The sequence below is a fragment of the Ornithorhynchus anatinus genome, chromosome 1, assembly GCF_004115215.2.
Source record: "Ornithorhynchus anatinus isolate Pmale09 chromosome 1, mOrnAna1.pri.v4, whole genome shotgun sequence".
NCBI lineage: Eukaryota > Metazoa > Chordata > Mammalia > Monotremata > Ornithorhynchidae > Ornithorhynchus > Ornithorhynchus anatinus.
Window position 1 is genome coordinate 136766641 of NC_041728.1, and position 20440 is coordinate 136787080.

General features: G+C 45.4%; 1 protein-coding gene across 10 annotated transcripts in view; it reads right to left on the reverse strand.

The window, feature by feature from the left end:
- TNIK (TRAF2 and NCK interacting kinase) overlaps positions 1 to 20440 on the reverse strand; it is a 484943-nt gene that overhangs the window by 81345 nt on the left and 383158 nt on the right. For 7 of the 10 annotated variants that reach the window (XM_029061423.2, XM_029061385.2, XM_029061369.2 and 4 more), the window contains exons 14-16: positions 20270 to 20356; positions 18930 to 19130; positions 4760 to 4924 (exon numbers count right to left, since the gene is read on the reverse strand). In XM_029061423.2, the coding sequence (XP_028917256.1) occupies positions 4760 to 4924; positions 18930 to 19130; positions 20270 to 20356 (453 nt within the window). The remainder of the gene's footprint in view (positions 1 to 4759; positions 4925 to 18929; positions 19131 to 20269; positions 20357 to 20440) is intronic. The other 3 variants (XM_029061407.2, XM_029061401.2, XM_029061394.2) reach the window with 1 other exon arrangement.

The following is a 20440-nucleotide window of genomic DNA, read 5'->3' on the forward strand; positions in this document are numbered from 1 at the left end:
TGCTTGACTCTCCTGTAGCCAAAACTGGTAGAATACTAGAAACCCCGAGGGGGGCATTCAAACATGTATTTCTTCTAAAACCCAACACTCTTCTGATTTTTGTAGTTGGGACTAATAAATCCTATCTGGTGGGATTATATGTCAACCATATTTATGATAGAAATCACAAATGAAGGCAGTTAGCTCCCTTCTAGACTGTAACCTCGCCGTACGCAGGAAATGTATCTACCAACTCTGTTGTAGTCTCCCAAGTGCTTAGTTCAGTGCTTTGCAAATAGTAAGGGCTCAATAAATACCACTGTTGATGATGATGATGCCGCTTCCACACCAGGAATACAGCATTCAGCTTTTCCTGTCACTTTTGCACGTTCTCGGATGAACCCAGCAGAGCCGGAAAGGTACGGACCAGAAGCCAAGGAACCAAGAAGATGGAGTGGGATAGTTCTTATACAGGCAAAGGTGGAAAAAGATAGGTTCCTGCCATCTGGGACGATAAAGGCTCTGATGGGGCGTGACTGTAGTTAACAAAATCATGACAGATTGCACAGGTACTTACCATAGGGGAATACAGGAGAGGGAAGAATTAATTGGGAAAGGTCTCAAGGAGGAGATGCGATTTCAGAAGGGTTATAAAGATGGGAGAATAGTGTCTGGTGGATGTGAATAAGGAGAGTATGAGCAAGAGATTGGCAGTACGAGAGACAAGAACGTGGCATGGTAAATACGAGAGTTTGACAGGAATGAAACGTGTGAGCAGGGGTGAAGTGGAAAAGACAAGAAAGAGAGCTTTTCTTAATAATATTGGCTAAGCGTTTACATTTGCCAGGCACTGTACTAAGTGTGGGGTACAAGATAATCAGATTGGACACCGTCCCCATCCCACATGGGGCTCACAGTCTTAATTCCCATTTTACAGATGAAGGAACTGAGGCACAGAGAACTGAAATGATGTGCCCAAGGACAGATTTGGGAGTCCTCTGCAAAGAGGAAGAAGTTGAAGGGGTGCTTGCAGTTGAGCTGTCCAAGGAGTGAGTGTAGTTTGGGAAGAAAAGGGGATCCAGAATGGTCCTTGCAGGATACCCATGGTAAGGATGGCATAGTAACTTAGAGTTACTTATTGTAACAGGATTCACGTAATCAAAACATGAGTTGCAGTGTGGCCTAGTAGATAGAGCACGGACCTGAGAGTCAGAAGGACCTGGGTTCTAATCCTGCCTCTGCCACTTGTCTGGAGTGTGACCTTGGACAAGTCACTTAACTTCTCTGGGCCTCAGTTATCTCAGCTGAAAAATGGGGATTAAGATTGTGAGCCCGATATGGGACAGGGACTGTGTCGGACCGGCTTTGCTTGTGCTACTTCAGCACTTAGTACAGTGCCTCACTTACAGTAGGTACTTAAACAGTGCCACTATTATTATCAATAATGAAGATGCGTGGGGTAAAGTTTATGGGGGATGCATCTGTCTTCCATCTGAATGGGTGTTTTAATTTACAGGATGTTTTTGTTCGAGTCAATTAGTTATTTATGAAACTGTTTGACGCTGGAAGACAAGACAGATCATACTGGCTTTAATTAGTACTTGCCAGCAGAGGGGGCAATTTAACAGCATTCATTCAATTACATTTATTGAGCACTTACTGTGTGCAAAGCACTGTACTAAGCGCTTGGGAGAGTACAATTCAACAATAAACAAACATTCCCTGCCCACAACGAGCTTACAGTCTAGAGGGGGGAGAATCACATTCTCAACACCAGCCTCTCTACTGAACTCAACTCACTCGCTCCCCTATCCCTTCATCGATCTCGTTACGCTAGTCCCCAGCCTTGTGCTCGAGCTGCAGAGGGCTGCTGGAGGAAATCTAAATATCAGGCCGACTTTGTCCACTTCGAGTTTATCCTTGAATGCTTTAACTCCGGCCTCTCCTCTGCCCGGCAAAACTCTTTCTCCACCCATATTGACACCCAGGCCCATCGCCCTCGCTAATTGTTCCAAACATTTAACTCCCTCCTCAGGCTCCCTGTCCCACTGCCTACCCCTTCCCTGGGCCCCAATGACCTGGCCACTTACTTTATTAAGAAAATTGACACCGTCAGCTGTGAGGTCTCTAAAATCGCCCCTGCCCTTCTTCAGTCCCTCCCCCTTCTGGCCCCCTCTTCAACTCTTCCATCCTTCCCAGTAGTATCTGTAGAAGAGATCTCCTGCCTCCTCTCAAAAGCCACCTCCTCCACCTACGCACCCGACCCCATTCCTTCGCACCTTATCAAAACTCTCACCCCCTCACTTCTTACCTCCCTAGCAGCCATCTTCAACCGTTGTCTCTTCAATAGCTTCTTCCCCACTGCTTTCAAATATGCCAATGTCTCCCCTATCCTAAAAAAAAAACCCCTCCCTTGACCCCACGGCTCCCTCCAGTTATTGCCCCACCTCCCTCCTACCATTCCTCTCCAAACTGCTTGAGCGAGTTTTCTACACCCGCTGTCTCATATTCCTCTGCTCCAATTCTCTCCTGGACCCCCTTCAATCTGGCTTCTATCCCTGTCACTCCATAGAAACCATCCTCTCAAAGGTGACCAGTCATCTCCTTCTTGCCCAATCTCAAGGCCTGTAATCCATCCTAATCCTCCTTTACTTCTCAATTGCCTTCGACACTGGACCACCCCCTTCTCCTGGAAAATTACTGAACCTTGGCTTCACTGAATCTGTCCCTTCCTCTTATCTATCTGACCATTCATTCTCAGTTTCCTTCATGGAGTCCTCCTCTGCCTCCTACCTCTTAACTTTGGGGGTCCCTCAAGGTTCAGTTCTGGGTCCCCTTCTATTCTCCATCTACACCCACTTGGAGAACTCATTCACTCTCATGGCTTCAACTATCACCTCTATGCAGATGATACCTAAAACTACCTATCTCTCTCCCTCTCTCCAGTCTCACTTCTCCTTCTTCTTTCCAGACATCTCTACTTAATAATAATAATAATGATGATGTTGGTATTTGTTAAGCGCTTACTATGTGCAGAGCACTGTTCTAAGCGCTGGGGTAATAAGGTTGTCCCATGTGAGGCTCACAATCTTCACCTCCATTTTGGAGATAAGGTAACTGAAGCACAGAGAAGTGAAGTGACTTGCCCACAATCACACAACTGACAAGTGGCAGAGCCAGGATTTGAACCCATGACCTCTGACTCCCAAGCCCGGGCTCTTTCCACTGAGTCATGCTGCTTCTTTAAGCTGCTACTTGGAGGTCCTCCTGTCACCTCAAACCTAACAGGTCCAAAACACAATTCCTTATCTTCCCACCCAAATCCTGTCCTCCCCTTGACTTTCCATCATTGTAGACGGCACCACCATCCCTCCTGTTTCACAAGCCCGCAAGTTTGGGATTATCCATGATTCCTCTCTCTCTCATTCAACCTATACATTTAGTCCATTACTAAATCCTGTGACTCCTACCTTCACAACATCACTAAAATCCCTTTCCTCTCCATCCAAACTATCACGTTAATACAGTCACTCATCCTATTCCGCCTGGATTACGGCATCAGCCTCCTTGCTGACCTCCCGGCCTCCTTTCTCTCCCCACTCCAGTCCATAATTCACTCTGCTGTCCAGATCATTTTTCTACAAAAACTTTCCGGACATGTCAACCTGTTCCTCAAAAAATTTCAGTGGTTGCCCATCCACCTCCACCTCATATAAAAACTCCTCACCATTACCTTTGAAGCACTCCACGACCTTGGCCCCTCCTACCTCATCTCTCTTCTCTCCTTCTATAACCCAGTCTGCACACTTTGTTCCTTCAGTGCTTTCCTTCTAACTTTGCCCTGATCTCACCTATCTCGCCGCCAACCCCTAGCTCACATCCTGTCTCTGGCCTGGAATGCCCTCCCTCCTCAAATCTGACAATTACTCTTCCCCCTTCAAAGCCTTACTGAGACTAAGACCCACCTTTCCTCATCTCCCACTCTCTTCTGTGTCACCCTGACTTGCTCCCTTTGCTCTCCAGACCCACAGCACTCATGTATATGTATATATATCTGTAATTCGATTTATTTGCATTCATGTCTGTCTCCCCACCTCTAGGCTGTAAGCAGGGAATGTGTCTGTTCAATGTTGTATTGTACTCTCCCAACTGCTTAGTGCATTGTTCTGCACACAGTAAGTGCTCAATAAATGACTGAATGAATAATAGACATAAATAAATTATAATAATAAAGGGGGAGAGTAAGTGTCTGTCGGATTTGAGGGGGCAGGGCATTCCGTGACAGAGGCAGGATGTAGGTGAGGGGTCAGCTGCGAGATAGGCGAGATGGAGGCACAGTGAGAAGGTGAGCTTTAGAGGAGTGAAGTGTGCGGGCTGGATTGTAGTAGGAGAGTAGCAAGGTGAGGTAGGAGGGGGCAAGGTGACTGACAGCTTTAAAGGCAACGTGAGGAGTTTCTGTTTGATGTGGCGGTGGATGGCCAATATGAATTAGCTAAGCAAATATAGGTGCTGTATACTGGTGAACTTAACATGATTCTGCAAACCAAGAGTCACTCAATCAAGCAATGGTATTTACTGAGCGCTTATATTGTGCAAAGCACTGTACTAAGCACTTGGGAAAGTACATTACAATAGAGTTCCCTGCCCACAAAGAGCTCACGGTGTAGAGGCGGAGGCAGATGTGAAAATACGTTAAAGACAGGGGAAGTAGAAGAGTACTGGTAGAGCAACAGTAAGAGAGGGGAAGTCTGGAATGAAGTAGGGTGTAGGGAGCCTTTACCTGGGTGTCCACCGGTCTCAGCATGGGGGGTGTCCGAGCCGGGTGCACCCCGCTGATGCTAAAGGACTCCGACCTAGGCGGCAGGTTGGGGTCGGATATCCTGTTGGCGACCTTGTGTGGCATGGCCGGGGAGCTCTGACGGTTCAGCCTGGACCGTTCTTCCACCTGAGAATGGAAGAGACAGAATCAATGCATGGGCGTCGGTCCTATTCCCAAGAATGTTCACTGTAGTCACCTGCACAGCCATTTTTGTCTCTTTCTGAACAGCTCACAAACTCTACACCATCCCTTTCTCCCCACTCCCCCATGATGATGATGATGAAGAGGATAATCATTCATTCATTCATTCAATCATAATTATTGAGCACTTACTTTGTGCAAACCACTGTACTAAGCGCTTGGGAGAGTACAACACAACAACAGACAGATTTCCTGACTACAATGAGTTCATGGCAGAAAGCGCTCAATAAATACCCCCCCTTCACCTCTCCCCAGCTAAACCCTCTTCTCCCCCCTTTCCCTCTCCTCCTCCCCCTCTCCCGTCCCACCCCCTCAGCGCTGTACTCGTCCGCTCGACTGTCTATATCTTCATCACCCTATTTATTTTGTTTAATGAGATGTACATCACCCTGATTCTATTTATTTGCCATTGTTTTTACGAGATGTTCTTTCCTTTGACTCTATTTATTGCCATTGTTCTTGTCTGCCTGTCTCCCCCAATTAGACTGTAAGCCCATCAAAGGGCAGGGACTGTCTCTATCTGTTGCCGATTTGTACATTCCAAAAGCTCAGCACAGTGCTCTGCACATAGTAAGCGCTCAATAAATACTATTGAATGAATGAATGAAAATATGACTGACTGACTGGTGTTTGTTAAGCACCATACTGAGCGCTGGAGGAGATAGAGTAAATAAACCCCATCCCACATGGGGGTCACAGTCTAATGGGGAGGGAGAAGAGGAATTTAACCCCCATTTTGAAAAGAGAATAATAATAATAATGTTGGTATTTGTTAAGAGCTTACTATGTGCAGAGCACTGTTCTAAGCGCTGGGGTAGATACAGGGCAATCAGGTTGTCCCATGTGAGGCTCACAGTCTTCAACCCCATTTTACAGATGAGGTAACTGAGGCACAGAGAAGTTAAGTGACTTGCCCACAGTCACACAGCAGACAAGTAGCAGAATCAGGATTTGAACCCATGATCTCTGACTCCCAAGCCCGGGCTCTTACCACTGAGCCACTCTTCTTCCCTATACCAGAACCAAGGTCTGGCAGGCAGGGACTGATGGGACAATGAAGGTTTTAACACTTGCATCTCTTATCAGTAGTGTAGAGAAGGATATAGTAAACTGGAAAAGCTGACAGGGGGAAAAGGTTTATTTTTATTTTTAATTTTTATGGTATGTGTTAGGCGCTCATTAGGTGTCAAGGACTGTTTGAAGCGCTGCACTGTATCAGGTTGGATTCAGTTCATGTCCCACAAGAGACATGATCTTAATTGCCATTTTACAGATGAGATAATCGAGACACAGATAAGGTAAGTGACTTTCCCAAGGTCACACAGCAGACAAGTGGCAGAGCCAGAATTAGAGCCAGGTCCCGGGCCTGTGCTCTTTCCACTAAGACGATGCTGCTTCCCAGCTTAGTGATTAATCCTGGATTTATTGCTATTCTCTTTTATAAAACTCTAAAATGGCTGTATTGAAAGCAAATGGGAAGCAGTATGGCCTCGAGGAAAGAGCCTGGGCACCAGAGGCCCTGCGTCTAATCATGATTCTGCCATATAACTACTGTGTACTCTTGGGTAAGTCATTTAACTTCTCTGTGCCTCTGTTCCCTCATCTGCAAAATGTGGATTCAATTCCTGGTCTCCCTCCTAGTTAGACTGTGAGCTCCAAGTGGGACCTAATAATAATAACTGTGGTATTTAAGTGCTTGCTATGTGCTAAGCACTGTTCTAAGAACTGGTGTACATACACGATAATCGGGTTGGACACAGTCCCTTTCCCACATGGGGCTCCCAGTCTTAATTCCCATTTTATAGATGACGGAACTGAACCACAGAGAAGCTAAGCGACTTGCCCAAGGTCACACAGCAGACACATGGGAGGGAACCCACATCCTCTGACTCTCAGGCATGTGCTCTTTCCACTAGACCAAGCTCCTGTTTCTACATCAGCTCTTAGTGCAGTGATTTGCACATAATAAACGCTTAACCAAAACCCTACTTACTAAATGGGTGCCCCTGGCAAGGTCTGGACTGAATGGGGTCTATTTTAAAGAACTGCCTGTAAAATTTTCTCCACTCCCTTTATCACTCCTTTTTCCTATTGTCTTTCTCCTCACCAAAAATCACCCCACTCCCCTTTAGTCTTTCAATTGTCTTTTATGGTTTAGATGACACCTTGCCTGGTCCTCTGCGTTTTTCTTACTGTTCATTCCCTGTCATCTCTAGGCTTGTGTAATAATAATGGCTTTTGTTAAGCGCTATGTGCCAAGCATTGTTCTAAGCGCTGTGGGGAGGGGTACAATTCATTCAATAGTATTTATTGAGCGCTTACTATGTGCAGAGCACTGTACTAAGCGCTTGGGATGAACAAGTCGGCAACAGATAGAGACAGTCCCTGCCGTTTGACTGGCTTACAGTCTAATCGGGGGAGACGGACAGACGAGAACAATGGCAATAAATAGAGTCAAGATAAATAGAGTCAAGATAAATAGAGTCAAGGAAATCAGGTTGCCCCACGGGGGAGGGGCTCACAACCCCTACTTATGCGAGTACACCTTGCTCTTTTGGTCCATCCTTCTTTCAGGACAGTTCCGTCTCAATCTCCCCTCCCTAGATCCTCTCCTCTCCTTCCTCTTGAATCTTATTCCTTTAGAGCAAAAAGCAGAGCTCTGTTTGGGAGAGAGCAGCAGCAGAACAAGTGTTTAAGAGAACAGTTCAGGAAGTCTGGTCACAATAAAACTAGTGGAAATAGCGCTTGCTCTTTTTAATAGAGCACAGGTCCAGAACCTCTTGGACAACTTTAGCCGGATGTATTCTGCAGGGCAGGATTAATGGGACTTGAGGGGCAGTTCACCTCAGAAATGAGGGCCCGATGTGGCCGTACTTCCGGCCTTCAATATTTCTCATTTGACTTCTTCACTATGTGGAACTCTCCCTTCCCTCCCTCTCCGAACCCTGCTTAGACTGAGAGGCTCCATGTAAGTCAGGGCCTCAGTACAGTGCTTGGAACATGTCAAGCACTTAACAAACACCAATATCATACAGAAGCAGTATGGCGTAGTGGATTGAGCAAAGACCTGGGAGTCGGAAGGTCATGGGTTCTAATCCTGGCTCTACCACTTGTCTGCTGTGTGACTTTGGGCAAGTCACATCATTTCTCTGGGCCTTAGTTACCTCATCTGTAAAAGGGGGATTGATACTGGGAGCCCACGTGGGTCAGGGACTGTATTCAATCTAATTAGCTTGTATCCACCCCAGCGCTTAGCAGAGTGCCTGGCACATAGTAAGCACTTAACAGATACCACAATTATTATAATAATTATTTTTATGTCAGCATCCTTTGACCTAGTCCAATCTCAGGTTTTCCTCTGCATTGCTGCACCAACATTCTGTGTTCCTTGTAGCTTTTGAAATGACTGAGACAATGACTCCCACATCAGAGCCTCACCTGGGGCTTCCTGGTCCACAAGGCCACCTGATTAACAAAAAACACTTCTGATTTTTCCAGCTCCCATCCCGACCCACTTCCCCAGTAGTCACAGGACAGTTGCACGAGATGAAAAACTTGGTAATGGGGTGAATGGGAGCAGCCTGGATCTGTCAGCACCCCTTCCCACGCCCCAAAGGTTGTCTGCATCCTTTTGGCAGGCTGCAAGACCAATCAGCACACTCGAGGATGCAACCTCAAGTGAATATGATCCTGTCTTTAGTGGTTCGGTCTGACAAGATTTAGAAATACAGTGCTGAACAGGAACAAAGTGATCGTCCTTATGTTAGCAGGCTAACATATAGGTTATTGATAGGGTCTTAAATAAACTTGTGGAGTTTAAATGATTTCCATTTGTCATTAGCTCATCCTGGACTTACACACAAAGGGCTAAACACATGCCTGCCTTTTAATTACATATATTAATCATTTCCTCTACATCCAAGGGTTCCTTTATTGTCTATCTACCCTAGAATTTAACACAGTGCTTGACACACAGTAAGTGCTTAAAAAATAACTTCAATATTGGAAAAATGTGTCTTGTACTGCCCTCTGCCTAGACTGGCCATGAGTCTAGGGGTGTGAGTCTAGGGCATTTGTAAAGTGGTTATCATTCCTTGGGTGTCCTCTTCAATTCCCTGTCCCAATAGCTCTGGACTGTGAGCTTGTTGTTGGGCAGGGAATGTGCCTGTCTGTTGGTGTTTCATTGTACTCTCCCAAGCACTTACTACACTGTTTTGCACGCAGAAGGCACTCAATAAATGATTGAATGAATGAATAGGAGATGTTCCCCAGTTGACTTCTGGTCTTCCCACCTTATATCCCCTTACTGCTGCATCTGCATTTAAGTACTCAGGTGCCCATAACTCCCTGTCTCACTTAGGTACATATCTTATATACTCTACTGCTTCCTCCTATCTGGAATGTTTAGGTTGCTGGTAGGCTCGGAGCTCTCTGAGGGCATGGATCACTTCTATTGTACTCCCTCGAGTGCCAAGTATGTTGCTTTGCACATGATCTGCACACAATAAATACTCTTGATTCATCATGGTACGATGCATCGGTTTCAATCTTTGTCCTCTCCGTTGCTTGGCGTGATGGAAAAGTTCCTAATAAACTATTATTGTTCTTTTCCTCCACGTGAACCTATTCACCGACATCGCTGTAGAAGTGTACTGTGAAGACATTTTGATTTTTTTCACACAAAGACAGCTGAGGGTCTATAATTAATCAGGCACCCTACAACACCAAATTAGAACCAATCAGAATAGGCTCTCGCTGCTCTACCATGGCTGTGCAGGACACATACAGTTAACATTTCAGTGAAACACCACCTTCCCATCAACTCGCAGAAGACCCAACCAAGAACTGCTGAGAGGACCAAGATTACAGACCAGACCGAACCCTTTCCTTGCAAGGTTTTACAAAAGCAAAGCCCCGCTGGCTGACGTACTGGTTCCGAGCAACAGACCCACAGCAGGATGAAACCCAGAGGCTAAGAAAGTCCCCAAAAGGCGGCAAGGGAGAAACCAAAACCACTGCATGCAAATTCAGAATGAACCACTTCTCAATCTTCTCAGAAGATTCTTTTTTGTTTGTTTGTTTATTAAAGTCTGATGGCTCCACAGCAGAGAACTCCAGGGTACTTAGCTATTTTCTTGGATGTTGGTAAAAGTAATTTAGAGATCAGTCAAATAGCTCGCCTTTGTTGAAACTGAAAGAACATGAACATTTTTGGCAGGACAGAAAACACGCAGAGAGGAGAAAAGCCAGCTGCTATTCCATTTAGAGATGAGCCCCATTTGAAACTCTGGATATGGAACAGGATCCCATCCAAGGACCAGAACCTTACCTCGGATAGGACCGTAACACAGTACGAGCTTTCAGTGGAAAAGAACTAGAGGAGATATAGAGGCTTTTTGATTTTACAAATAAGTTAATGGGCTGGCGGCTTATTAGTTGCTTACGGCTGTGAAAAATGAGTTTTTGATGTAGAAATGAAAAGGAACAAATGGTTTAATTGGAATTTCCCATTTCTTCGAGCTGACGATTTCAGTTGGCCACAGTAAATGATTCAGGAGGCGCCAATCTGGAAGGCACTAATTCAAGGTGGCTTTTCACGGGGTATCTGGAGCCTGAAAGTTTCTAGATTGAACCTCGGTGCATAAAATTTAACAAGACCAAATAAGAGGGTATGCTCTAGGGGGGTCAAGGACTATCAGGTCTTTTATCTTAGTGAAACTGTGGGCTTTGATAAACTCAGGAGCTTCTACTCTCCTTAGGTGCTACTCAACAGGAGAAAATAGATTCTTCAGGATGGCAGACCAAAATAAGAAATTAGAGCAAACATTGCAGGAAGCTTATCTATCGACTGCTAAATTTCACTGAAGGTCTTTTGGGGCAACTTGATAGTTTCTTGGACAAATTAGGAACGTCACAGATACGAAGCTGTGTAAAGGTCTAAACCCTTGCCCTCCACCAGTCTAACAGGAGACCAAAATAGGGTGGTAGAAAAAGGGAAGAAGGCTTTGGAATAAGGCTATATGCAAATAGAAACTGGGATCCAATCCAGATTATTTCCATCTGCCTGAGAAGAGTTCCAGTACATCTCCCTATTATACAAGATTTAGCACTAATTACCTGCAGCCAAGCATGATGAAATAGGAGAGTCCTCTAGCCAATTTTAGGAGCAAACTGACCAAATGCCAGGCCAAAATGTGCTTTCAACTATGGTGGATTTCATTACTCAATGGGAAAAAGAGGTTGTGGACTAATGTAATTGCAAAACCTAGATTAGGAGGGCGTGACCAATTTCATTTTCAGAACTGACTTTTTCTTCCTAATGGTATTTTAACATCACAATTAAACAAAATACCCTTGAGGAGCTTTGGATCAGCCCTAGCTTTGGATCAGCCCTACCAACATACCCTCCATTACACTGTTATAAAAAGAAGATAAAAACCTAAAAGAAGAACTTTCTTAGTGATAAAACTCTGCCAGATTCTATATTGACTCAATTTTAGAAACTTATTCTTGAATTCCTTCTTCCCTTCAAGGGCACAAAGCAGCTTCCTTTGCTGTTTGTGAAAAATATTGAAGGGAGAAATAAAGTGCAAGCCTGTCATTGCTAAAAAAAAAAAAATAATCTCCATCATTTTGAAGTTGCTTTCACCAAACACTCTTTGGATGTGTAATAGAAGGATGGGGTACTGGTTTTTATAATACAATCAGGCTGACAACTGAGGCCTTTTATAAAACACAGGAGGCCCATCTGTGTAGAGAGATAGCTGGTTGAGGTAGAACGTGGGATTCCCATGAATCCCAGGTGAAATGAATCACAAGGCAGAAAGGATGACACCAGAGTTAGGATGCTAAAAGGGGGACATGAAGAAGCAGTCAACTGTGCACAAAGTCTGTTGAGTCATGATAAAGAGGCAACGGCTGATTGTGTGAAAGCCTCATGGAAGCAACATGGACAGTCAGACTCCGGGGGCAGTTTCCAGAGGAACCAAAAATCGGGAATTTCTTCAAGTGATTTTTTTTTTTAATGCTACTTGTTGAGTGGAAAGAGCACGGGCTTTGGAGTCAGGGCTCATGAGTTCAAATCCCAGCTCCGCCACTTGTCAGCTGTGTGACTGTGGGCAAGTCACTTAACTTCTCTGTGCCTCAATTTCCTCATCTGTAAAATGGGGATGAAGACTGTGAGCCCCATGTGGGACAACCTGATTCCCCTGTGTCTACCCCAGTGCTTAGAACAGTGCTCTGCACATAGTAAGCGCTTAACAAATATCAACATTTTTACTATGTGCTAGGCACTACACTAAGCACTAGGAGAGGTCCAAGCTAATCAGGTTGGACACAGTTCATGTCCCATATGGAGCTCACAGTCTTAATCCCCATTTTACAGATGAGGTACAGAGAAGTTGAGTGACTTGCCCGAGGTCGCACAGCAGACAAGTGGTGGAGCTGGGATTAGAAGTCAGGTCCTCTGACACCCAGGCCCATGCTCTTTCTTCTAGGCCATCCTACTTATGGTGTAGTGGATAGAGCACAAGTCTGGGAGTCAGAAGGTCATGGTTTCTAATCCCAGCTCAACCACTTGTCTCTTGCGTGACCTAGGCGGGTCACTTTACTTCTCTGGGCCTCAGTTACTTCATCTGTAAAATGGGAACTGAGACTGTGAGCCCCATGTGGGGCAGAGACTGTGTCCAACCCAATTTGCTTGTATCTACCCCAGCACTTAGTATAGTGCCTGGCTTAGTAAGTGCTTAACAAGTACTATAATAAAATAAATGAAATACATCAAACCTTAACAGAGAGAGCGGGGTCTGAAGCAAGATACAAACAAGATCTGCAAGGAATTTGCCAATTCTAAACTATAGGTGTTGCAAGCACACTAAGTGGAGAGACTCAGACTCAACTCTATTTCCCGGGAATGGAAAAAGGGGCCCTTGGTGGTAACAATATTGCTTGGTATTCGAAAGGAGGTCCCCCCAAATACAGGGAAAGGCTGGGCCAGATTTGAGTGTTTAAAACAAACCAACCTGGCTAGACAATTGGCAGGAGTCTCCAAAGGCGAATGTGGGGGAGTTTCATGAACGTATACTCAAGCCCACTCATTTCTCTGGTCCTACAATATGGGGCAAAAAGACAAGCGGGAGTGTTGCCAGGCCCAGCACACCACAAACTATTCTGAAGAACTGGAAAAAGAAAAAAAAAACTACCTTCCAAAGGGCCAAGGATAAAGGCCGCATAATCCCCTGATACTATATAATAGATCACATCAGAGCCGTCACTTAATGAGTGAGCCTCCCTCCCTGTCCTAGAATTGGCACAAAGAGCAAGAAAAGCTTCCGCATGCTGTGCTGGTGGTGAAAATGGAGCAATGAACTCTTCTTCACTTTTGACCCCCTTTACTATTATTACTAATAATAATGGCATTATTATTTGTTAAGCACTTACCATGTGCTAGGCACCATTCTAAGTGCTGGGGTAGATACAAGATAATCGGGTTGAACATAGGGCTCACTTGACTCGTCCCTCTCGTTCACCCCATACATCCTATCCGTTACCAAGACCTGCCAGTTTCACCTCTACAATATCGCCAAGATCCGCCCTTTCCTCTCCACCCAAACGGCTACCTTACTATTACGGGCTCTCGTTATATCCCGGCTAGACTACTGTGTCAGCCTTCTCTCTGACCTCCCTTCCTCCTCTCTCGCCCCGCTCCGGTCTATTCTTCACTCCGCTGCCCGGCTCATCTTCCTGCAGAAACGATCTGGGCATGTCACTCCCCTTCTTAAACAACTCCAGTGGTTGCCTATCGACCTCCGCTCCAAACAAAAACTCCTCACTCTAGGCTTCGAGGCTCTCCATCACCTTGCCCCTTCCTACCTCTCCTCCCTTCTCTCTTTCTACCGCCCACCCTGCACGCTCCGCTCCTCCGCCGCCCACCTCCTCGCCGTCCCTCGGTCTCGCCTATCCCGCCGTCGACCCCTGGGTCACGTCCTCCCGCGGTCCTGGAACGCCCTCCCTCCTCACCTCCGCCAAACTAATTCTCTTTCCCTCTTCAAAACCTTACTTAAAAATCACCTCCTCCAAGAGGCGTTCCCAAACTGAGCTCCTCGTCCCCCTCTACTCCCTCTGCCATCCCCCCTTTACCTCTCCGCAGCTAAAGCCTCATTTTCCCCTTTTCCCTCTGCTCCTCCACCTCTCCCTTCCCATCCCCACAGCACTGTACTTGTCCGCTCAACTGTATATATTTTCGTTACCCTATTTATTTTGTTAATGAATTGTACATCGCCTTGATTCTATTTAGTTGCCATTGTTTTTACAAGATGTTCTTCCCCTCGACGCTGTTTAGTGCCATTGTTCTTGTCTGTCCGTCTCCCCCGATTAGACTGTAAGCCCGTCAAACGGCAGGGACTGTCTCTATCTGTTGCCGACTTGTTCATCCCAAGCGCTTAGTACAGTGCTCTGCACATAGTAAGCGCTCAATAAATACTATTGAATGAATGAATGAACAGTCTTAATCCTCATTTTACAGATGAGGGAACTGAGGCACAGAGAAGTAAAGTGACTTGCCCAAGATCACGCAGTAGACAAGTGGCGGAGCCGGGATTAGAACCCCGGTCCTCTGACTCCCGGGCTCATGCTCTATTCACTAGGGCACATTGCTTCTCTACATATTGATATTATGTTACTGTACACTATACATCATTTAGGTCAAATCATCCCTTCCCTATCGGAGAATCTCATGACAAATTCAATACTGGAACCTCCTGGTCTTTACAGTTCTCCATTTTACAAGCAGTAAGGCCAGGGGAAAAATCATGGGCCTGGGAGTCAGAGGACCTGGGTTCTAATGCTGGCTCAATCAACTGCTTGCTGTGTGAACTTGGGCAAGTCACTTTGCTTCACTGTACCTTAGTTTCCTCCATGGTAAAATGGAGATTCCTGTTCTCCCCTCCTACTTAGACTGTGAGCCTCGGGTGGGACAGGGACTGTGTCCAACTTGTATTTACCCCAGTATTTAGAACAGTGCTTCACACATAGTAACAAATATAATAACCATCATCATCATCATCCATAAATCTGATAAGAAGATCAAGGGAGCAAAGGCACTGTGAACTTCAGAACAGGTGTAAAATTGAGCAAGGAGAATCAGAAATGAGAAAGCGGCAACCAGGCAGGGCAGATTCCATATTTAATGGAAATGGAAGATGAAAAATGGTGTAGGATCCCGCCACTTAGACCACATCGGTCTGTAAAAGAACAGATTGCTCTGGAAAGAAACAGATTGCAGGCCTTCTGAGGCATTTAATCAAGGATGGAGGAAAAACAAAATACTGATCTGTAACTTTTTCAGTTTTCTTTTCTTCTTTACAAAAAAAATGAAAGGAACAGATCCTTCCAACACCCCTCTGAGGACGACAGAATGCAATTAACCAACTCTATTTTACAAATGGAGAACCTTAATTTTTAATTGAGGTTTTTAATTGAATTTGTATTGAATTCGTCGTGAGATTCTCCGATAGGGAAGGGATGATTTCACCTAAATGTTGAGGGAAAGAAGATGATTTGGAGAATCAATCTAGGAACCTGGAAGTTATTATGGAAGAAGTGCTGAAGAATGGAGAAAAATGTTGGATGGAGACTGTGGAAGAGATTTGGTAATAGCGAGACAGACAGTATCATTTTAAGCGAAGAACCAGGATACTATGTTTCACTACAGCTGAGGAAGAAACAAAACTGCTGATGTCTCCATACATTCACACACTAGATTGTAAACTCTTTGAGGGCAATCAATAATGTACTCTCTCAAATACTTATAACATTGGGCTGTACACGGTAAGAGCTGAATAATAATAATAATGGCATTTGTTAAGCACTTACTATGTGCTGAGCACCGTTCTAAGTAGATACAAGGAAATAAGGTTGTCCCATGTGAGGCTCAACATCTTAATCTAAGTGATCATCCGCCAATAGTTCCGAACCTGTCATTCATTCATTCGAGAAGCAGCGTGGCTTAGTGGAAAGAGCCCAGGCTTGGGAGTCAGAGGTCCTGAGTTCTAATCCCAGCTCCGCCACTTATCAGCTCTGTGACTTTGGGCCAGTCACTTTTAACTTCTCGGTGCCTCAGTTGCCTCGTCTGTAAAATGGGGATTAAGACTGTGAGCCTCATGTGGGACAATCTGATTACCCCGTATCCACCCCAGTGCTTAGAACAGTGCTTGGCACATAGTGAGCACTTAATAAATACCAACATTATTATTATTATTATTATTAATCCCCATTTTACTGATGGGGCAACTGAGGCACAGAGAAGTTAAGTGGCTTGCCCAAGGCCACACAACAGACAAGTGCACTGACTGATTTCTGAAGGGGTTCTTCTGAAATTTCCATTTTAAAGAGGTCCAATATATGAAGGGGAATAGTACTTTTTCATTTCTACATTCAGAAAAAGGCTTAGCCATATCATTTTCTCACAAGACTCAGATAGCGTCGAGGGGCAAGAACTAACAACGTGAGCACCTTAGTTCACAGTTCTGCTCAAATCCGAAGCCTTAAAATGAATGCTAGAGATTGGTTTCTTTGACTCTCTCCCCTCCCTGGCTGAAGAGAAGGACTTTGTCACTGTATGCTTTGGAAAATAATTTGCATTTGGCTCTTCCAAAGCTTTTGAATCACAAGTAGAGGAAAAAAATTCATCTTCCTTTAAAATTTTTCTTTTCTCAGTTTGGGAAAGGTAAGAGATCATAACATAAATGGGTACACTAACCCCCGCCCGCACCAAGCAAATCAAAACTTCCTATTTATAGTCCTGTATGTTCTTCAGTGCTTTAGAACTGAAGGTCAAAGTTAGTCTCATCCCCTTCTTTTCATGTACCTTCTGTAACATCAAAATGAACCAGGTACAAAAAAAAAAAAAAAGATCATTTTAAAGCTTCTGGATGGTTTCTTGAACAGAACCGAGGTTAGTAAGACACTAGATATGTGTTAAACACATCCTGAAGGATTTGTTTAAAATCTGGTGGCTTTGGAGAGGTTATTCCCACATCTCCACTAGGACACAAAGCTCACAGTAAAGAGCTCCAGTTGCTAGGAGACACCCACCGTAGCGGGCACCCTGTTACGGTGTCCAGTAAACCTCACGTCTGGAGTGCTTGCTGAGAGGGCTATCCTGCTGGTCAAAGGCCTAACGACTCCGTTTTTTTTAACAGGAGGGGCTTGCGAAGGAAGGAGGGGAGGGTAACGGGAGGAGCTAGAAAATGGCCTGGGTGAGATATGCAAGGACTTTCCACGAGGAATGCTGCCTCGGAACGTTTTAGGGGCAGGGACCAGCTCCGAATGGAGAGGATACGCTAGGAAGTTTAAAGACGGGGATAAACAAAAGCCCGCAAAAAGAGGAGTCAAAGTGGATAAATTCAGGTGAGAGTGTGCTGGGGAGAGCCCCAAGTAAGGAAGAGGAATTTGCTCCATACTTCTTCCGATTTTTCTCTGCAGTTGTGCCTGTAGGAGCTGGGTGGGGGACAAAAGGAATTCTGGGATACTCTGCAGAGAAGCATGACGCTTTTCAATAGGAGCAGGAATCTTCGCTCTCCTAACCTCGTGTTTGGGACCGGACGCGTTTAGGGCAAAGTGGCCCCACGTCGATGAGATGTCAGTGAGGGAGGTGGAGCTTCTTAAAGGAGCTAAAGAACGTGGAAATACGTGGGCGTTCGTGGACTTCCTCCCCCAGATCCCACTTGCTTCTCTAAAATCCTTCGGAACTTTACTAACGGGAAAATCAGGGCCCATTCCTTTGGAAAGATTGGGCGAGGAAACACAAATGACCTCAGCTCCCGACTCCCTAGTTGGGCTACACCCTCGGTAGCGTGACCTCTTTGGGGATGTCAGCACCATCCTTGACGCTTCCCATTTTTTCATCTGCTCCTCTACCCTGAGTCTAATCTGACCGGGGTGTCCGGTCTCCTTCCGAGTTTGTGGCGCTAGCCGGAATATGGATTTTGTATTCTTAACGGAGACTAACTTGTCAGCTTTCTGAGCGCTTGACTTGGGCGGCAGGTATTGGGACTCTAGCTTAGCTGAGGACTTCAACTTAGCAGGGTTAGAAGACTGTTTAGTAGAGGATGACGGAGCTGCATCTTTGGCAGAACTGAAGTGTGTCAGCTGCTGGTTAACAGCAGAGTAATTCCGCTTAGCTGGAAGAACAGGCGAGTTATTAAGGGACCGTTGGTGCACCTGGGAGTGGGATCACAAAATGGAACTATTAAAACACAAAAACCGAGGAAGACACATTAAAACAGTCACTTTTCTCACGGAAAGAGAGAACGGGCAACATCTGCAGATTATTTATGAGGAAGGAAAGGTGCAGGCACTTTACCTTTTTATCTCTCTGTTAACACAATTATCCTCTAGTGTGAGTCAGCTAGAGAATGGGCAATAAAGATTTTACGTCCATTTGGTTATCGTGCTTTTCTCCTAAATCTTTTAGCCAAATGATTATGCTTCTGGAAATAACAACCAATTTAGATGAAAGAGAGGAAGCTGAATATCTGCGAGGCCTTAAAAGGTATGAGTCAAATCAGACAACCAACCCACCAGACATCCAACACGCGCCCAATACCTCTCCAGCAATGCCACCATTTCTCTTGGGTGGATACGGCACCGCAGAATATTCACGTTCAGGGAAAAATTCAGGGAGACGAGAGGATCGTTCTAGTTTGATGGGAAATCTCAACGGTAGCAACTGTACCACGAATGAACCAGGACTGGTTTGGGGGCGACACTGCTGAAACTTCAGGATTTTTTTCTAAGCACAGTGGGATTTACGACCAAAGAACTTCGCAGCCGTGCTGCACCCGGCTGAATTCGCCATTCCTAGTGACGAAGTTGGCATCTGCAAAGCAGTAAAACGTCTGGCTCAAACGCCCTCCCAGATCTGTCTTACCTCCTTGGCCCAGGCTGGCTTCTCACTGGGATTCATCCCTTCTTTATAATGGTAGAGTGGTTTCTTCTCGGCTGGCCTCTGGTCTTGCCGTTGCTGCTGCTGTTGCTGCTGAAGGGAGACCAGGTAGTCTCGCTCCTGCTGGAGCTGTCTCTGTAGTCTTTCTGCTTGCCTCTGCTCTTCTAATTGTTTGCGTTTATATTCCTACCCGGCGGAGCAAGGCAAAAAAGGGCATCATACATGAGAAAGCCACTGCCGTGCCTGGGTCGGTATGCGACGGGAGTGACTGAGACGGTTCTTAGACATGTATAAGGGTGGTCCCTCAGAGAGCGCAAGGGGATGTGTCGGGTGCCCTAGGTTTCAGCACGGACACGGACTGTCATCGTGCACACGAAACATGTTCACAAGTTGACTTGACAGCACTGCCACGGGCATTCTTGCCGGGGCACTGCTAAGAACGAGCTACGGCGGGATTGGGAAAACCGGGGTGAAATTAGGGCACAGCTAAAAATGTACAATTACAACAAAACTGAAATAGCTGGAGGGAATGGTACAGATCATATCATGTTTAACAAACTTAGAAAAATGCACACCACTAGTGGACTTATTCTCAGGTCAAAAAGACACTAACAAAATGCCAATGTCAAAAATTCCGATTTGAATAAGGAACACTAGGAAAACACGGATGATTTTTGAAAAAGTATCGCAATTGGAATCAGCAGTAACAGAGGACACCAAATGTTTCTGCCATGAGAATGTAACTGAGAGCCTTCAAATGAAATATGGCTTTCCGTCCTGTGAAGCCGAGTTAGTTCGTAGGGAAGAAAATACATTTTACTTTGATTGCGTTACGGCTCGTTGCAAATGGCCTTCAGAATTACTGTGCGATAAACCCAGTGGGTTCTGAAAGAAGTCCAATCTTACAAAAGCCGAATTTCTGCTAGTTACAAAAATAGATTGTGGGATTTTAAAAAAAGTGCCCAGTGAGGATGTGAAACCAATGAAAGCTTGCATCAGTGATTGAGAACAAGGAGAAAGTTCACATGGGAACTTTCGCTTGAGTTTGCTAAGTCGATCTCGTAGAGGCAGTGTTACTTTTTGCTCCACTGAAAGCTCAAGAAAGCTTTCGCGTTCTCTGAGATTCATGGGGACGAAGAGTTTAACTAGCACCTATGAATTTTACGTTGTACGTTGGCCACACGGAAAGTACACACAACACCATCTGTAGATGCATGCATACACCCATCCTTGCACTGAACCCTCCTCCCTCCCCCAAATCCTCCCGCCTCCTCCCACGGTATGACTCGAGAGCAGGAGAGCTTGGTGCTTGGCTTGCCCATTACCAGAAGGAGTGCTTGTTCCTGCAGTAACTGCTGCTGCAAGATCTCTAACTGTCTCTGTTCCTCCTCTAACTGTCGCCTGATGTACTCCTGGAGAGGGGGGCAGCAGGGTTCAGAGGGGAAAAAAAGAGAGAGAAAAAAAAGAGAGAGAAGCAGTAATTCCAAAGAGACAGA